General features: G+C 53.9%; 2 protein-coding genes across 4 annotated transcripts in view; one reads left to right on the forward strand and one right to left on the reverse strand.

Moving 5' to 3' along the window:
• The window catches only part of ELOF1 (elongation factor 1 homolog), a 5,880-nt gene extending 3,229 nt beyond the window's left edge, over nucleotides 1-2,651 (forward strand). For 2 of the 3 annotated variants that reach the window (XM_006905837.3, XM_006905838.3), the window contains exons 2-4: nucleotides 451-584; nucleotides 710-780; nucleotides 1,017-1,696. In XM_006905837.3, the coding sequence (XP_006905899.1) occupies nucleotides 469-584; nucleotides 710-780; nucleotides 1,017-1,081 (252 nt within the window). In that variant the 5' untranslated portion in view covers nucleotides 451-468 and the 3' untranslated portion in view covers nucleotides 1,082-1,696. Of the gene's footprint in view, nucleotides 1-450; nucleotides 585-709; nucleotides 781-1,016; nucleotides 1,697-2,361 lie in introns of those variants that run through there. The other variant, XM_025040059.1, reaches the window with a different exon arrangement.
• A 1,971-nt stretch (nucleotides 2,652-4,622) lies between these two features.
• CNN1 (calponin 1) lies at nucleotides 4,623-10,565 on the reverse strand. The gene is made up of 7 exons (XM_006905839.3): nucleotides 10,336-10,565; nucleotides 8,263-8,384; nucleotides 6,607-6,673; nucleotides 6,371-6,508; nucleotides 6,077-6,187; nucleotides 5,463-5,609; nucleotides 4,623-5,382 (listed from the first exon to the last, which is right to left on the reverse strand). Exons 1-7 carry the CDS (start codon nucleotides 10,396-10,398, stop codon nucleotides 5,137-5,139), a joined length of 894 nt encoding a protein of 297 aa, XP_006905901.1. The 5' UTR covers nucleotides 10,399-10,565; the 3' UTR covers nucleotides 4,623-5,136.
• Between the last annotated feature and the right edge of the window lie 6,499 nt (nucleotides 10,566-17,064).

A 17,064-nucleotide genomic window follows, 5' to 3' on the forward strand; every position in this document is an offset into this window, starting at 1 on the left:
CGCTCTTAAAATCACTGGCTCCCAAGCACTTAGGCTCTGCCCAGCTCTGGGCAACTGGCCTGCCACAGAGTCCCTTATGTTATCCTCACCAGAACAGTGGCTTCCTGTGAAGGTGCTGCAACGGATGGGTCAGACACTATGCAGGCATTTGTAATTTGTCATGTCAGCCCCTCTGAGGTAGCAATCTCATTTCTATAGATAAGGAGAGGCACAGAGAGATTAAGTGACCTACTCAGAGTGATGCAGTAAGTTGAAGGCCAGGGTTAGAACCCAGAGCCTGCTCCTACCCCTTCCACCCAGAGTGCACTGGGATTGTCCACTGTGCCCAGAGGATGCCATCATGGAAATCCTCCCATCACTGTGGGTCATCTTCCCAGCCTGCTTCCTAGAGCATCTGGAGGGCCTTGTGGGTCCCATAACTCACTGACTTCTGCACCCGTCTCCCCACAGGTTCACCCTCCCACAGACATGGGGCGCAGAAAGTCAAAGCGGAAGCCACCCCCGAAAAAGAAGATGACAGGCACCCTAGAGACCCAGTTCACTTGCCCCTTCTGCAACCATGAGAAATCTTGTGACGTGAAAATGTGAGTTGGGGGTGGGGGGCAGAATCCCTCCTCGCGGGGCTTCCCTTCCCCTCCATCAGTCAGAAAGTGGCTCCCTCGTAGACACAGGCCTCTTCACTCACCAGTCCCTCTATCTGCTGTTCCAGGGACCGTGCCCGTAACACTGGAGTCATCTCTTGTACTGTGTGCCTAGAGGAATTCCAGACACCCATCACATGTATCCTTGGGAAACTGGCTTTTGTCCACGGGGTAGGGATAGGGGTGGGGTGGTCAGAACTGCTCTGCCCAGGGTGGGCTGCCCAAGGGTAAGGGGCTAGAGTCCAGCCCATGCACCTCTGGCCCTGCTTTGTGGCCACCCATAGTGCACAGGGCAGGGGTCTAGCTGACACCACCATGAGGTGTATACAGGAAAGGGTCTGATGCCTGTGGTTGCCCTTGACCTCAGCTGCTCAGATCTGTCAGAACCAGTGGACGTGTATAGTGATTGGATAGACGCCTGCGAGGCAGCCAATCAGTAGCAACACAGAGGGCCCACCCCCTTGGCATCCCTGCTGCTGTGGATTTGTCCGCTGGGTACCAATCCAGAGACATTCCTGGGGTCAAGGGTGTGGGTCCAGGGCCCTTGAAGCCCTCTTTGCATGTGTGCATGTGTGGAGCGGGTGTGGGTGTGAATGTGTGACTGCAAGTGTGGCTGTGGGGGTATGCTTATGGGCCGGGGGTGAAGTTGAGGGGTTGCTGGGCCCTGGGGACCTGAGCTGCCTCCCTTGGCTCTGAAAGCCTTTGACTTGCTCCCTCTTCTGGCCCCTGACCCCTCTGGCTCTGGGGCCCTGGTTCATCCAGGGGCCAGTATCCTGACATCCTGAGTGAGGGCAAGCCCCACAGAGACAGCCTCGGTACTCTCCAGACTCCTCACCCACCCACCCACCACCTTGCCGGTCTGAACTGGATTGCCTACCCTCGTTCCCTGCCTTCCAAGACCTATGGCCTGGAATGCAAAGCCCAGGATCCAAGGCTTGTGGCTGGGCCCTGGCAGGGTGGCCCTGTTCACGTTTACTTGGTTTTATAGAGGAGGGAGGGGCTGGGGCCAGGACAACTGTTGGTCAGTAGCCCTTAAATAAAGCAGCCAATGCAAACTTCCTGCTCTCTGATTTCCGGTCAGCCCCAAGGACTCAATGAAGGGGGAGGGAGTGACTGACTTTGTGGGCTAAAACTGTCCAACGTTTGTCCACTCGACAAGCATTCAGGGTGAAACCAGGACAGTGCTGGGTGCAAGGGACACCGATGATGCCATAGACATCTGGGCATACGTTTAGTCCCAATGAGAAACAGGATGACAAATCCTTGCGGGGAGAGGTCAGGGAAGGCTTCCTGGCTTGGAGGAGGTAACACTCAAGGGCCACCCTGTGCCAGACACTGCTCTCAGGCTTACCTGCCTTACCACCACATCCCAACAGCCGCCCTGTAAGGCAGGTGCTCAGAGAGGAGCAAACCGACCAGAGATGGAGGTCCCACAGCCAGAAGGCAGCATAGCTGGGCCTTGAACCTGGGAGACCTGGCTTCCCAGCCCAGGGTCCAGGCTGAGGGAACAGCTCGTGGCTTCCTGGGGACTGGGGGCGCTGGGAGCTCTGAAGAAGAATAAGAGTCCACAAAAGGGGCCCTTGTGCAGGTGTGGTGAGGAGTCTCAAAGGCTGGAGGTGGTACCAGAGGCAGGTGTGTGCTGCAATAAATATTGGTCTTTGTCCCTGGTTCCTGGCACAGAGTTCCTAAAACCCTTGGAATTTCCTAAGCCATCACCCAGGATGGGGCTCGTCACCAGAAAGACCAAGCAAGTACTGAGTGGGAACTCAAAGCCATACCCACCGACCTCTGGGAATGCAAGGGGGCAGCTCCAGATTAAGCTCTCTTATAAACGTCAACAAGATTTGATGAGCTTCCGGGTTGATGAGCACGAGGAGGTGCTGGGAGTGAGGGCTCAGAGGGGGCATAGAAGCCCCGTACCCCTTGCCATGCCTTGCCCGACATCTTTCCATCTGGCTGTTTCTTTTATAATAAACCACTGATCTAATAAAATGTTTCTGAGTTCTGTGATCCACTCTTGTAAATCAAACCCAAGGAAGGGGTCGTGAGAAAACCTGATCTATTGCCAGTTGGTCAGAAGCACAGATGACAACCTGGACTTGCAAGTGGCAGCTGAAGTGAGGGAGGGGCCATCTTGTAAGACCAACCCTTTATGCTGTGGGATCTGATGCTATCTCCAGGTAGATGGTGTCAAAAAAAGAAAGCTTGATAATGTTGGAAAAAACACTCCTCTGAACGTGGCTGAGGGTGAGCACCTGGGCACTGCCTGGTGGCCTCAGATGGTCTCATGGGTATGGAGGTGTGGGGCAGACGCATCTTCCCCACTGGGCCTTGTGAGGCTGGGCAGCTGTGGACCTGTGCTTTGGATTTATCATTGGTACAGTGGGAAGATGACAGAACTTTCTTCCTGGGGCCATGCTGAGATGGAGGTGCCGACCGTGGTGCTTGGCACAATTTGAGCGACTGGGACACAGGTAGCAAAGGATATGAGCAGCCGAGGAAGAGACTGAGCTTGCTGAAAGGCCTGACCACCGGGCCAGCCGCTGGGTCTAGCACGTGCCCCTGCAGGTCCATCTGCCCTGACATGCCCCTTCCTGGTGCTCCACCTCCTCCTCCCAAGGTCCCAGGTAGGGTACTCTGGCCCAGACAGGAGCCAGCAGACATGGGCAGTGGTGGATGGGCCTGGGTTGGGGGAGGTTGCCTCCGGTGTCCAGGGGAAGGGGGCTCATTCCTCTGGCTTTCAGGGCCCGCCTACCCCAGTCTCACAGGCCAAGTGCTAATATGGTGCTGTTTTTCTAGGAGGCAGGGCCTGGGGCCAGCATGGATCCTCAGCACAGCCTGGGAGAACAGGACTCAGAGTAGCCTGGCCAAGAGCGCCTGGAATCCAGTTTACGAGGCCCCAGGGCCTATGTGTGTCTGTGCATAGCACTGTGTGGGTCTTCTGGTGTCTGTCTCTGCAGGTCCCCATGTTCCAGCCTCGTCCCCTTCCCTGGGGAGGGAAGGGGAGAAGGCTGCTCTGTGACTCCTGCATGGCTGCATCCTCTCCTTGGAACCTTGACAGTTTAGTGGCTTGTAAGAGGGATGGCTGGGGCCCATATCATGGAAGAACAGGGTCCCCTCTTAAACGTAGGGAGATTTGGGGCCCTGTCCACAGATCGCTAGGGTCTTGGAATGGCAGGCGAGACTCTGGATGAGCCCTAAGGGGAAAGCAGAGTAAGTGGGCACACGAGGCAGCCATGCCTTGCAGACTCAGCCACTCTGTGCCAGTCGGTAAAGGACCATTACCCTGGGCCCCCGAAATGCCCATCCTACCCCACTGCCCTGTCCCCTCCCCCACCAAACTCCACTCCAGGACTAAAGGGTTCCCTCTGCCCACAGGGACCTCCAGGACCCTGTTTATCATTCATTCTCTTTGGTTAGTGCCACATGTCATCCCATCTGGAGCCATTATTTAAGTTTCCTCATGGTCCCGTTCTCACTGTACCCACTTTCCAGATGGAAAACGCAGAGAGAAGGGAAGTTACTTGCCCAGGGTCATCTGGTCCCATCTAGCCTATCCCAGCACTTGGGCTCTTTCTTACTGCAACCCACAGGCCCCCTGGAAGGTACATAGGTACTGAGCGTGTGCGTGTGTTGTGTACATGTGTGAGGATGTGTTATGTATCTGTTTATGTGGGAATGTGTGCTGCATGTGTGTGAGTATCTGTGTGCCTAAGGCTGCAGAGAGCATGTGCACACCATACTCACCAAGTGGTGTGTGTGTGTGGATTTTGTGTGTGAGTGTGTGTGGATTTTGTGTGTGAGTGTGTGCCTATCCTCGGTCCAGCTGAGTGGCTGTGAACTCTGTGTGTATTTTAGGGTGTGTGTGTGTGTGTGCTTGTGCAGATCTGTGTGCGGGAGATGGAGAATATCTGAGCAAGGCCGTCTGTGCATGTGCAAAAGCCATGCGGGCTCCGGGACAGAGCAGACTGAGTCCTCAGGTGATTTTACAGCCATTTATTGTGCTCCAGTGAAATAGAAAAAGAAAGTGCTCGCGTTACAAACGCCGCCATCACATCCACGTATGCCAGTTGCTGCAAACCAAATCGCGTGTGTCCGCTGCGTCTCTGGGCATGCAGTTGGCTCCCACTGCGGGGATGGGATGAGGGAGGATCGAATCTGGGCTCTGGGGGCTTTGCTCGGGGGGCTTTTTGTCTTGGGGAGACCCACTTGTGAAGGAGTGGGGGGACAGCCGGGGTAGCTTTGCTCAGTGCATCCTTTGAGTGCTGTTGGGAACACCCGGCTTGATGTTGGACCCTGCAGTGCTCCAGGGAGGAGGGCTCCCTTCCCCCCACAGGCCCCCAGTTTGCTCCTCCCCCGCCCAGAATGCTAACCCTGTAGGCAGGTGCCAGGGGGCTGGAAGGCGCCATGCAGCGGCGGGGGTCAGCGAGCCGGGCTGGGCCCTGCTGAGAGCAGCAGCCAGCCTCCCTGGGGGAAAAGGCAGAGGCCCAGGGCCCTAGGCAGAGTTGTAGTAATTGTGTGGGTGGTGGTTGTGGGCAGGCTCGCCCAGCTCCGGGTACTCGGGCGTCAGGCAATACTTAGGATCATAGACCTGGCGTGGCAGCCCGTACACCGTCATGCCCCGCTGCGAGGCCCCCTTGTTGCTGCCCATCTGCAGGCTGACGTTGAGCGTGTCACAGTGCTCCATGCCCAGCCCCGGCTCGAAGATCTGCCGTTTAGTCCCAGGCGCAGTCATGCCAGCCTGCAGAAGGCAGTGTGGTCAGGCCATGGGCATGGCAAGGGGCAAGGGACCGCCAGCCCACCCCATGGCTCCCCACACACCTGGCTGGCTCCCTTGTTGGTACCCATCTGCAGGCTGATGGTTGCCTGGTCCAGGGGCTGGTCCGTGCCCAGCTTGGGGTCATAGAGGTGGCGCCGGGTACCATAGGCTGTCATGCCCTGCTGGCTGGCAAATTTGTTGGTGCCCATCTAGGAAGCCGGAAGGAGAGTCACATCGAGGGTTATAGAGCCTCGCCACGGACCCCAAGATATAGCAATGTCAGTGGACACTCACACAGCCCTCTGACAAGGCACCGTTTCCACTCTCAGGCTACAGACTGGCAACTGAAGCCAAGAGAGTGGCTCAGAGCACTGGGGCCCCAACTTCCAGGGTCCCAGCCTGGCCACTCATCCCCTGCGTGATTCTGACCAGTGAGCTAGCTTCTCCAGTCCTGTTTCCTCATCTGTGTGAAGGATACGATGTTGACAGTACCCACCCTGTAGAGCTGTTTCAGGACTGAGTTAGGGTACGGAGTTAGAGCACAGTGCCTGGCATATAATTTAGTTAAGGCCAAATATGCTGTCTCCCAAAGCCTTCAGGGCCCGGGGTACCTTCCTGGTCTCCTTGACCTGCCTTGGCTCAGCAGCAGCAAGACCTGATGAGGAAGGGGCAGTACCTGCAGCCCAATGATGTTCCGCCCTTCTCGTAGCTTCTCTGGCTCAAATTTCCGCTCCTGCTTCTCTGCGTACTTCACCCCCACATTCACCTTGTTTCCTTTTGTCTTGGCCTGGGGGAGGGTGAGGGGGGCAGGGACTGACGTGAGCCTCTGGGCTGCACTGTTCCCTCCCAGCACCTGCTCTCCCTCTCCCACCCACCCTGGGCTCTGGGATCCGAGTGGCCCCACTCAAATCCCAGCCAAGTCCACCAGCAGTCCCCCTGCCCCCCATGCCCGCCCTTGACCCACACTCACCATGCTGGCCAGGGCCAGGAGGGTGGACTGCACCTGCGTGTGGTTGGTGTTCTCAAACAGGTCGTTGGCCTCGAAGATGTCGTGGGGCTTCACCCCGTATTTGGTGATGGCCTTGATGAAGTTGCCTATGTTCTCCAGCTGGAGGGGAGCAGGCAGTGGTGAGTAGTGGGGCAGGGGTGGGGGGCTTGGGGGACTGTAGCCAGGGATTGAAAGAGTTAAAAAGAGTCTGGGCTCACCTGGTGCCAATTTTGGGTCGACTCATTGACCTTCTTCACAGAGCCTGGCTGGAGCTTGTTGATAAACCTACAAGGAGTCGGAGGAGAAGGACAGACTCTCCTTCCTCTCACCTTAGGAAACCCACTCTTCCAGAGGCGCAGGCACAGCCCTCAGACTTGCCCTGGACTCTCCTCTGCCTTCTCTCACCCCCACATCCTATCCCTCAGCAAGGCCTCTTGCTCTGCCTTCTGGAGACATCCAGGAGGCCACAGCTTCCCACCACCCTGCTATGAGCCCCAGCATCTCTGTCTCTTGGACTCTTGCAACGCCACCCCGTGGGCTCCTAGCTTCCGCTTCATCCCCTGCAGACCTTTCTGCATCTCACAGCTAGAATGGCCTTTTCAAAACAATACCAGTTACTCCCCACTTCAAAATGTTCCCAGAGTTTCCTAACTCCATAGCATCATTAAAAGGCCCCATGTCACCTGGTCCCCAGCTTACTCCCTCCACTCCCCGAATCACTCTGTGCCAGCCACTCCTCACTGTTCCCGGAACATGCAAGGCACATTCCCACCTCAGGGCCTTTGCACTGGCTGTCCCTTCTGCCTAACAGATGCCCACCCAGCTCCCTCTTTCACATCAACCAAGGTTCTGTGCAAATGTTATGGCTTCAGAAAGAGCTCCCAGGCCACTGTCCAAAGCAGCAACACTTCACCGCACCCAGCTCCCACCATTCCCCGCCGACTCTTCTCCACAGCACTTCCCACCACAGGCAGGTGTGTGATTATTTCTTCGATTATTCCATCGGTCTCCCCCACTATGACTAAAGCTCCGTGTGAGCTCCAAGGCTGTTTCCCGTCCACTATCCCCAGGGCCTAGTCTTGGCACACAGCAGGAGCCCCATAAATGGACTGAGGGCGTGAGTGCCTCTGTACCCTTCAGGCCAAGCAGCCCTGTCTGAGGTGAGACACCAGGCTGTCCCCGTATTCCTCGTTCCCAGTGGATATGGTAGAACAAGATACCCTCCCCCCTCCCCTTTCGGGGTACCTAGGGCATGGTAAGGCTGCACCTTTAGGAACCTTTCCCAAGGGCACATTCTGGCCCTCACAGTCACCCTGCCCTGGGTCAGACTCAGAGGGGCAGACAGGACCCCTGCTGGGCTCAGGGCCCACCCAGCATTAGGGTTTCAGTTGTATCTGGAATCGGGGCTTGGGAGCTGTGAGGATTTGCATTTTCCTCAGCGATTTAAGTTCTGAGAAGAGTAGAAAGGGCCTACTCAGATTACATAGTACATCTCTCATGTCATCACGCCAGCAATGGGCAGCTGTTGTTGCCTGTTGTCTTTTATCTGTGACCGCTCTTTATTGGGACACTGGAGGCCATAGATGGGCCTATGTGTCTTATATGCATGGTGGTTAAGAGGCCAGAACCTGGAGTCATATCTGTTGGAACAGCGTGGGACTTTGGGTCATGCGTTTTACCTAACTGAGCCTGTTTTCTTTCCTGTTCAATGGGCACAGTGATTATTTGCCACCTCAGAGGACTGTTTCAAGGTCTGAGATGTAAAGCGCCCAGCCCAGCTCATGGTCAGTTGATGAGTTGGTGGGGAGAGATGAGTACCCGGCCAGGTTGGGTGGCAGCCCTATCAGGGTCTGGGCCACCAGTGCTGCACTCACTCGCAAAGAATGATGCCGTCTTTGAGACCGTCCATGAAGTTGTTGCCTATGCGACGACCTGTCACGCCCTCGATCCACTCTCGAAGCTCCTGTTCCCGCTGGAGGTCATACTTCTGGGCCAGCTGGTGGGGAGCAGTGGGGGAGCACGGAGATGATGGTGAGGATGGGGGTAGCTGCGGAGGCTTTGCTCCCTAAGCCTGATCTCCTTCCTAGTCCCTTCCCAACTAAGGCAATTCTGCCACAGCAGCCATGGTGCGGGGGAGGGGAGGCTGAGGGCCAGGACTGAGGTGGCACCTGCCCAGGGGGCCATTCCGGGCATTCTGAGGTTTGGCACCAGAGAATTTGGACACGGGTGGGTGGAGAGGGGAATATCCTGAGCTGGGGGGAGGAGAGGTGGTGCCTAGCCTCCTGGTTCCCCCTCCAAGCCAAACTTGGGGCTTGCTTCCCCTGGCCCTGCCTCCCTCCATACCCCTACAGGAAGACTGGGCACCGCAGGCAAGGAAGATGCTTCTGAGTGCTGCCTGGAAGGGCACTGTTCGGTCTTGCATCTCAGGCTCTCAGATTCCAGGTCCTCATCTCTGGGGCTTCTCTCTAGCTGGGGGTCCAGGCTTGTCTTCGTCTTGCTCCTGGCCCTGTGTGCTGTGTCTATCTGTCTCTCTCCCCACAACCCCAGCTATGTCTGTCTTCCCGTCTCCATCTCTGGGGTTCTGGCTGAGGGTGGATGGGGCTCATGGCTGGTCTACCTGTGGATCACCCTCGGGCTCAGACACCAGGTTCCTTGCCTCTGGTGGGAGTGTGGCTCGTCCATCTCCCCCTCTGCCCCTCCATGCCTGTCTCAGTCTTATCTCGTTCGTAGTTTGCCCTCCCCCATCTGTCTCTCTCCCGTCTCAGGTTCCCAAAATCTCCGTTTCTCCAGAAACCTCCGCCCCCAGCCCAGACAGGCTCCCAGACGCTGGAGGACCCGGCTGTCCCTTCTCCTGTGGGAGTGGGAGGGGGAGGTGGAGGTGGGAGGGGGCAGCCCCCTCACCTGGCCCCAGCCCTGCCGTCCCCCTCCCCACAACTCCCCCTCCCCACGAGCACGACTTTATAAAGCAAACCGGCCCTTATATAGCGAGGCCCCACGGGCCGGGCTCCCCGAGGCCGCCTTATATGGCGCGGCGGCTCCGCTGGGCTCTGGGGGCCGGCGCTGGCGGGGGGGTGGGGGCAGTGCTGGGACGTGTCTCCAGCCTGAGCACCCGCCCCCCAACCTGCCCCCTCTTCCAGCTACTAGGATCCCCGACCCCGGTTGCCAATCCCAGCTCCCTACTTCCTAGCTGCAGGCCCCTGGCAAAAGCCACCCTGCGACTTAGTGTTCCCTTCTGTCAAATGGGGCTGGGACTCCTCCCCTGCAGGCCTCATGGGAGCATTCCAGTGGGTTGGGGACTTCTAGTGTGTGCCTTGGAGAAGCTGACTGCATTCTGATGTAGAGGAGGTGAGTGAAGGGCCCCAGCTCTGCGCTTCCCTTTTGCAGGACCCTAGCTACTTGCCTCTCCTCTCTGAACCTCAGTTTACCCACTCATAGCATGGAGGTGGTGTCTCAGTGTCTTCCTAATTCCAAAATTAGGAAACCCCTGCCCTGTCTCTAATGCCCACTCTCTGCCCTCCTCAGCTGCCTCCTTCTCCCATCACCATCTCCTGCATTTTCTGGGCCTTACCTCTCAGGAACCCCAGTTCTCAAGTGCTCCCCAACTTCTTTGTCAGGCTGGGGTAATGGGGAAGGTCAACAGGTTCTCCCCCAGACCCCCACGCAAACAAAGGGTTAACAAGGGATCCTGATCAAGTGGGGTCTTTGCAATGGAAGACCCCCTCTGTTTACCTGTGGCTGCTTGTGTGCCCCCCGCTCCACCACCAACAATAGCTGAGGGTTCTGGGATGCTCAGGAGGGGGAAGAAGGCAGCCCCTATAGCATACTTGTCCCTCTTCCCTCTCAGGTCACATGGGATAAGCAGGAGGGGGTCCAGGGAACCCAAAGAGTGGGGCCTTTGGCCTGGCAGCGCAGTGTGGGCCAGACCAGGGGAGGCCCTCCAGCCCTACCTTGTTCTTGACCTCCGCTGACAACCCATAGGCAGGGCCTCTATTGAAATGAGCAGAGGACATGCTGGCCAGTGGTAGCAGTGGTCACGGTGGCTCTGAGGACCGAGGACCGCGGCAGCAGCTGAGACTCCGTCTGCACCCTCTTCCCTCCTCACACGTTTTTGAAGCTCCGGAGGCGGCCCGGGCCTTTTCCAAGGCTGTCCCATTGGTCACAGGAGCTTGCCAAGGGGCGGGGTGCCCCCACCTCAGCCAACCCCCCCTCGTGATGTCAGGGCCTTGGTATTGGGAGCTGATTGTGTCATTGTTTCCACCTAGGGGGGCGGCTTGGGTTATTCTTTGGTGGGGGTGGCCTTAGCCAGACAGAGACCAACCTTTCCCCACTTCTCCCCACCCCCCACTGTTCATTGAGGCTTTGGCTGAGTCTCCTTGTCTCTTTGTGTCTGTCTGAGGCTATCTATGTCTCTAAGTCCATCTCTGTGTCTCTCTCCAGCCTTGAGGCAGGACTGCCACACGTGGTAGTTTAAGGAGCACCACCGTAACTTTAACTCCAGACACTAACAGTCCATAACTCTAGGCAAGTCCCTTCTCTCTGAGCTTCGTTTGCCACATCTGTAAAACAGGCTAATGATAAGTGCCTGCCTTGTGAGGGTGTTGTGAGGATCAGAAGAAAAATGGTCTGATCATGGAAGCTAAGCAGGGTCAGGCCTGCTTAGTACTTGGATGGGAGACCACCTAGGAATGAATACCAGGTGCTGTAGGCATAAAAAAAAAGGAAGAAGAAGAAGAAAGGCTTCTGATGTGCTCAGTGTAGTGCCTGGCACAGGGGAGGACTCAGAGAATGGCATTATTTCTGCTGAGAATCTGGCACCTACTTCCGTCACCTCCAGTCCCTCATAAGATCCTGGGGGAGCAGAGATCCTGAATCTCACCCTCCCCATCCACCCATGGTTGCCATGGGGTGGCTGTGTTAGCAGGTTCCAGGTCATGGGCACCCCTATATGTTCCTGTCCCAGCCAGTCTGGCCTGGAGGGAACACTTGCAAGCAGCCGCATCAGGCTGGATCTCACCCCTGGACCACAGTGGTGGGTGACATGCCCACATTATGCCACATATGTCAAGGCCATGTTAATGACACTTGGATGACATGTCAGCAACCTGCCTAACTAATATGTTAAGGACATACAATTTGCTGGCCACAAGCTAAGGACACATCTGTCATAATGCTAATATGACAGCAGCCTTTATGTCAGACCCTGTTCCAACCACTGCACATGTATCAACTCAATCCTCACAACACTCAGAAGTGGATGCTGTTACTATACACAATCTAAAGATGGGGAAACTGAGGCACGGGAGTGTGAAATCACTTCCCCAGTGTCACCCAGCTCACTAGCGGCAGAGCAGAATTTGAACCTGGTCCCTGCCTGTAATGTTAAGAGGCTAAGGCAGGTTTCTGAGCCTCAGCACTGTTGACCTCGGGGATGGATAATTCTGCGTGGTAGGAGGCTGTCCTGGGCATTGTAGGAACTTAAGCAGCATCCAGGGTTTCTACCTACTAGATGCCAGTAGCACCCCCTTGGCCTTGACTAACAGAAGTGTCTCCAGCCATTCATTGCCCAATGATGGCAGAGGGTAGATCTCCCCCATTTGAGAAGGGCTGGGCTAAGGCAAATATGGACAAGTTGCGGCACGTACGGATATGTTGAAGATACAGTAAAATACATGAATGAACTAACAATTAGCTCCTGCTATGCACTCAGTGCATTGGCTCTGTTAAGTCATTCTTCACAGCAGCCATATGAGGCGGGGTAGATATGAGGTACAAAAAGGAGAAGCCGACTGCTCGGGCTTACACCAGCAGGAGGGTGGAGGAGCCAGGATTCAAACGCGCAGATTCCGATATCCTGCCCACGCGAGCGACCCTCGGCGGGCCACAGGTTGCTACTGCGCATGCGAGGACCCGCGGCCCGCGCCCCCTGGCGGCCCAGGATGGTGGGGGCGGGGCCTGGCGGGGACCCGGCGGCGGTGACGCGCACGCTGACTCACTCGGGCCTGCCTCCGGGTCCGCGGCCGCTTGGCCATTTATAGAATCCGCGCGGACTCTGAAGTCACGGCGCAGGCACGACGGGGGCGGGGGAGGGGTAGGGGAGCACTTGGCGCGCCCCGCGCCGGGGCAGCCGGGGTCTCCCTAGAGGGCGGCGGTTTCTGGGTCTGTCCCGTCCCCTACTATTCTGGGTCCGTGACTTTGTAGCTTATGCTCTGTCTCTACGTCACTCTATTTCCTTCCCTTTGGGTCTCCTAACCTTTTATGCCTCACCCTTTGTTTCTCTGTCTCTGAATCTGCCTGTCACACTGCCTCTGTCCTTCTGTGTCCCCATGTCTCCTCTTTCTCCATTATCTCTCCATCTCTGTTTCTGTTCCACTTCTCAGCGTCACTGTTTTTTTTCTCTCGATGTCTCTGTATTATCTACACTGTCTCTTCTCTGTCCAGGAGATAGGAGTAGACACTGAGAGAGGGGGCTGATGACATTCCCGAGGCCCCCACCCCAAGGGACTCCCCCATCACTGGCTGCGGATGTGCAGTCCACTCAGCTGCTATCCGTGTTTCCTAGGCTCTAGGCCCCAGCCACTCAGCATTCCATCTAAATGAAAAGGTGGGATCTTGTAAGGCAGCGGTCTCCAACCTCTTTGGCACCAAGGACTGGTGCTCCTTTGAGAATCTAATGCCTGATGATCTGAGCTGGAGATGGGGAGCTAGCTGGGGAGCGGCTGCAACTGTAGATGAAACTTCGCTTACTCACCTCCTGCTATTCAGTCCAGTTCATAACAGGCCATGAACTGGTACTGGTTTGCAGCCCAGGGGCTGGGGACCCCTCTTGTAAGGAACGTAGATTCCAAAAGGATCCAGACCAGTCATGAAAGAAAAACCCTGCCATTTCTCAACCTTACGAGACCCCCTAAAATCTTCATGACTCTCAGAACACACAAACACACACATGCATGCATGCTCGCTCGCTCACTCACTCACTCACACCTCTGTACCTGTGTATCTTCTGGAGAGAGTAGCAGCCCCTTCCTCCTGACCTGCGTATCTTGGCTGCCCCCCTGTGCCAGCCTCCTCCTCACCTAGCTTTCCCCTCCAGGGAACAGGAAGAGGCTGTTGTTGACAATGGCTTCTGTTTCTGGAGGGTTCATTCCACGCCAACCCCTGTGCCAGGCACAATCTCATGTAATCCTCACCACCACCCTGTTGATGGAAACTCTTAGGCACATTTATACATAAGAAAACTCAAGGTTCAGAGAGGCCAAGACACTCTCCCAGAGTCACACTTCTCTTGCTGCTCTCAGATCCTTGTGGGTATATTTCTTGAGTGCCTAAGCAAGCTCCCACCACAGGACCTTTGCACTGGCGGCTCCTTCCACCTGGACATATTTCTGCAAGATGCTTTCTCTATGCAAATGTCACCTCTTCAGAGAAGCTCTCCCTGCCACCTGCTCTAAAATAATAGCATCCTCCACCACCAGACTGATTGTGATAGGATGGCTGTGAGAGATGGGAGCTGTTCCCTTAAGTGTTTTTGCACCTGGAATAAAATTTCTACCTCCATAAAAATTGTGATTTTAAAAAGCACCCTCCCCATCTCCTTTCCCTGCTTTTTCTTATTGTCTCCTATTTGCTTATTATCTATATCATGCTGTGAGAACAGAAACTCCACAGGGCAAGGTTTTGCTTGTTCACGGCTCTATCCTCAGTGCCCAGTACAGTGCCTCCACACAGCAGGTGCTCAAAAAATGCTCAGTGTGTAAATAAAATTAAAGTGAATGGAGCCAGGACTCGAACCCATATGTCTGAAATGGTGCTTAACCACACACAAATGAAGGGCACAGTTTCCCAGCACCTCCTAGAGAGAGGACAATTGAACTAGGGGTCATCTTTGCATTTGCGTTCCATCCCTCCCAAAAAGACCATTCAGAGGCCGGAAAGGGGGCTGGGTCATAGGCAGTGGCTGCAGTTATTCCAAGCCATTCTACAGCTACCCACTGCCTTGTCCCGCCTTGAGCTTTGCAAGAAGTTTTGTAGGAAAAACATCTAGTCGAAGAAGAAAGCTTTTTTGAAAAAGTGGACAGGTGATGATCAGATTGGCAAAAATCAGAATACTTGACCAAGACTATGAGAACATTGCTGATGAGTGTGGGCAATTTGTCAACAGCTCTCAAAATGACAAGTGTCCTTACCTTTTCTGATGGTTAATTCTATGTGTTAGTTTGACTGAGTTATAGGGTGTCTGGATATTTTTGGTCGAACATTATTCTGGATGTTTCTGTGAGGGTGTTTTTGGATGAGAATTACATTTGACTCAGTAGACTGAGTAAAGCAGATTGCCCTCCCCAATATGGGTGGGCCTCTTCCAGTTCAAGTTGGAGGAGTGAATAGAACAAAAAGTCTGACTCTCCACTGAGTACGAGAGAATTCCTCCTGCCCAAGCGCCTTCAGCTGGGACGTTAGTCTTTTCCTGCCTTCAGACTGGAGCTGAAATATCAACACTCCTTGGGGCTCAAGCCTGCCAACCTTCTGACCGGAACTCATACCGTTGGCTCTCCTGGGTCTCCAGCTTGCCAGCTGCAGATCTTGGACTTCTCAGCCTCCATAGTCACGTAACTAGATCTCTTATTTTATATATATGCCATGTGCAATAGAATGAATATATCTACTATTGGTTCCATTTCTCTGGAGAACCCTATCTCATATACTTTCTGGACTAGCAAGTCCTAAGAAGTACGATTGTGGGAGTGAAGAATGACACATGTGCAAGAACATCTATTACAGTGACCTTTTAATAACAAGTCACCTTATAGCTCCGTCAGCAGGGAACAAGTGAGATAGACAAAGATGAAGGCAGAATATGCAGTACTCCATTTCATTTAAATAAAGGCCCTGTGGTGCTGTGGTTAAGAGTAGGGGCTCCAGGTTCATATTGCAATGGTTTAAGACACACTGATTCTTCCCGGCTGCATGACCTTGCACAAGTGTCTTAACTTCTCTGTGCCTCAGTTTCCTCCTCTGGAATATGGGCATATTAATAGTGCCTGCTTCCTAAGTTTATTTTTAAATTTGTGAGATAATTTTAGACTTACAGAAAAGTTGCAAAAATAGCATAGAGTTCTAATATACCCTTCACTCAGCTGCCCCTACTGTCAATGTCTTATATAACCATAGCATATTTATTAAATCTAAAAACTTAAACTTTAAAAAATTAAATAAATAAATAAAAATAAAAACTTAACCTTAGTACAATACTATTAATAAACTACAGACTTGATTCAGATTTCTCATTTTCCTACTCACGTCCTTCTTCTATTCCAGGACGCAGTCCAAGATGCCTTATTTCATTTAGTTGTCATGTGTCCTTAGACTCCTCCAGTCCGTGGCAATCTCTTAGTCTTTCATGAACCCAACACTTTTGAAAAGCACTGGTCAGTAATTTTGTAGATTGTCTCTCAATTTGGTTTGTCTTGATTAGATTGAGGTTTTTGCATTGCTGGAAAGGATATAGGGATACCACAGAGGTTATGTTCCCTTCTGGGGTTGGGGGGAGGGCTCATGATGTCACTGTGAATCATCACTGGTGATATTAACCTTGGTCCCTTAGTTAAGGTGGAGTCTGCCAAGATCCTCCACTGTGAAGCTTCTATTTTCCCGAGGGTTGTTTCGTGGACTTCATGTTAAAGGGTCTACAAACTTACATACCATTGCTTGGTATGTGTAAATAAATAGAAAAAATATATATGTAAATGCTTGTGTTTGAAGGATTACTTCTCAAAGATAAGTAAGAAAATAAGAGCCATAACTGCCCCAAGAGGAATGGACACTGGGAGCTCTGAAGCCGGTTGCTAGATGGCGATCCCGCCACCACCCACGCGTGCCCTCACCCACGCCACTGCTGAGCAGCGCTAACTGCGCCTGCGCCTTACCTAGGCGTGTCTGACAGAGCAGTAGCAAGCTGACAGCTGCCCACGTGGCTGTCAACGTGCTGGGAGGGGTGCACAAGCCCTCCCTTGGACCTGAAGCTGATTGGCTGCAGCGCTTCTCAGGTAGGCCAATCACAGGAATCCTGATGGGGCAGATGTGCCTCTTCTGTGCAGAGTCCTTGAGGCATCCTAAGGGTGGCTACGTGTATCTATCTTCCTGTCCCTTCGCCAGAGTCTGGCGTCTTGGAGGCCAAGGATTGCAGAAATGGCTTTATGGGGGCAGATAACCGCCCTTACCTGGAGCCTCTGCTACTGCCAAGCGCCCATTTGATGAGCTAACCAATTAGGTTATTAACAGCTAAAACGGGCTTTCTCAGGGATCCCAGAAGTCCCCTCTCATCCGATTTGACCTTTTCTCTCATCACTTATCTTTAGTAGACTTTTTTAAAAATTGTGGTAAAATAAACACATAAAATTTACCATTTTTAAGTGTACAAGTCTGTGGTTTTAAGTACACTTATGTTGTTGCATACTGCCATCCATCTCCAGGACTTTTTTTTATCCTCCAAGACTGAAATTCTGTCCACATTAAACACTAACTCCCCATTCCCCTACTCCAACCCCTGGCTCCCACCCTTCTACTTTCTGTTTCAGTGATCATTTGACTGCTCTAGGGACGTCATATAAGTGAAATCATACACTATTCATCCTACTGTGGCTGGTTTATTTCACAAAAGGACAGGATGTTCTCCCTTTTTA

Source organism: Pteropus alecto, unplaced genomic scaffold (genome assembly GCF_000325575.1).
Source record: "Pteropus alecto unplaced genomic scaffold, ASM32557v1 scaffold761, whole genome shotgun sequence".
In the NCBI taxonomy this organism is placed as follows: Eukaryota; Metazoa; Chordata; class Mammalia; order Chiroptera; family Pteropodidae; genus Pteropus; species Pteropus alecto.

Coding starts and splice junctions, on each gene's coding strand:
- CNN1 (XM_006905839.3), bottom strand. CDS start 10,398: ATGTCCTCTGCTCATTTCAATAGAGGCCCTGCCTATGGGTTGTCAGCG. Junction 6,674..8,262: donor GACGGCATCATTCTTTGCGA/GTGAGTGCAGCA, acceptor GACTCCTTGTAG/GTTTATCAACAAGCTCCAGC. Junction 5,383..5,462: donor CCAACAAGGGAGCCAGCCAG/GTGTGTGGGGAG, acceptor TGCCTTCTGCAG/GCTGGCATGACTGCGCCTGG.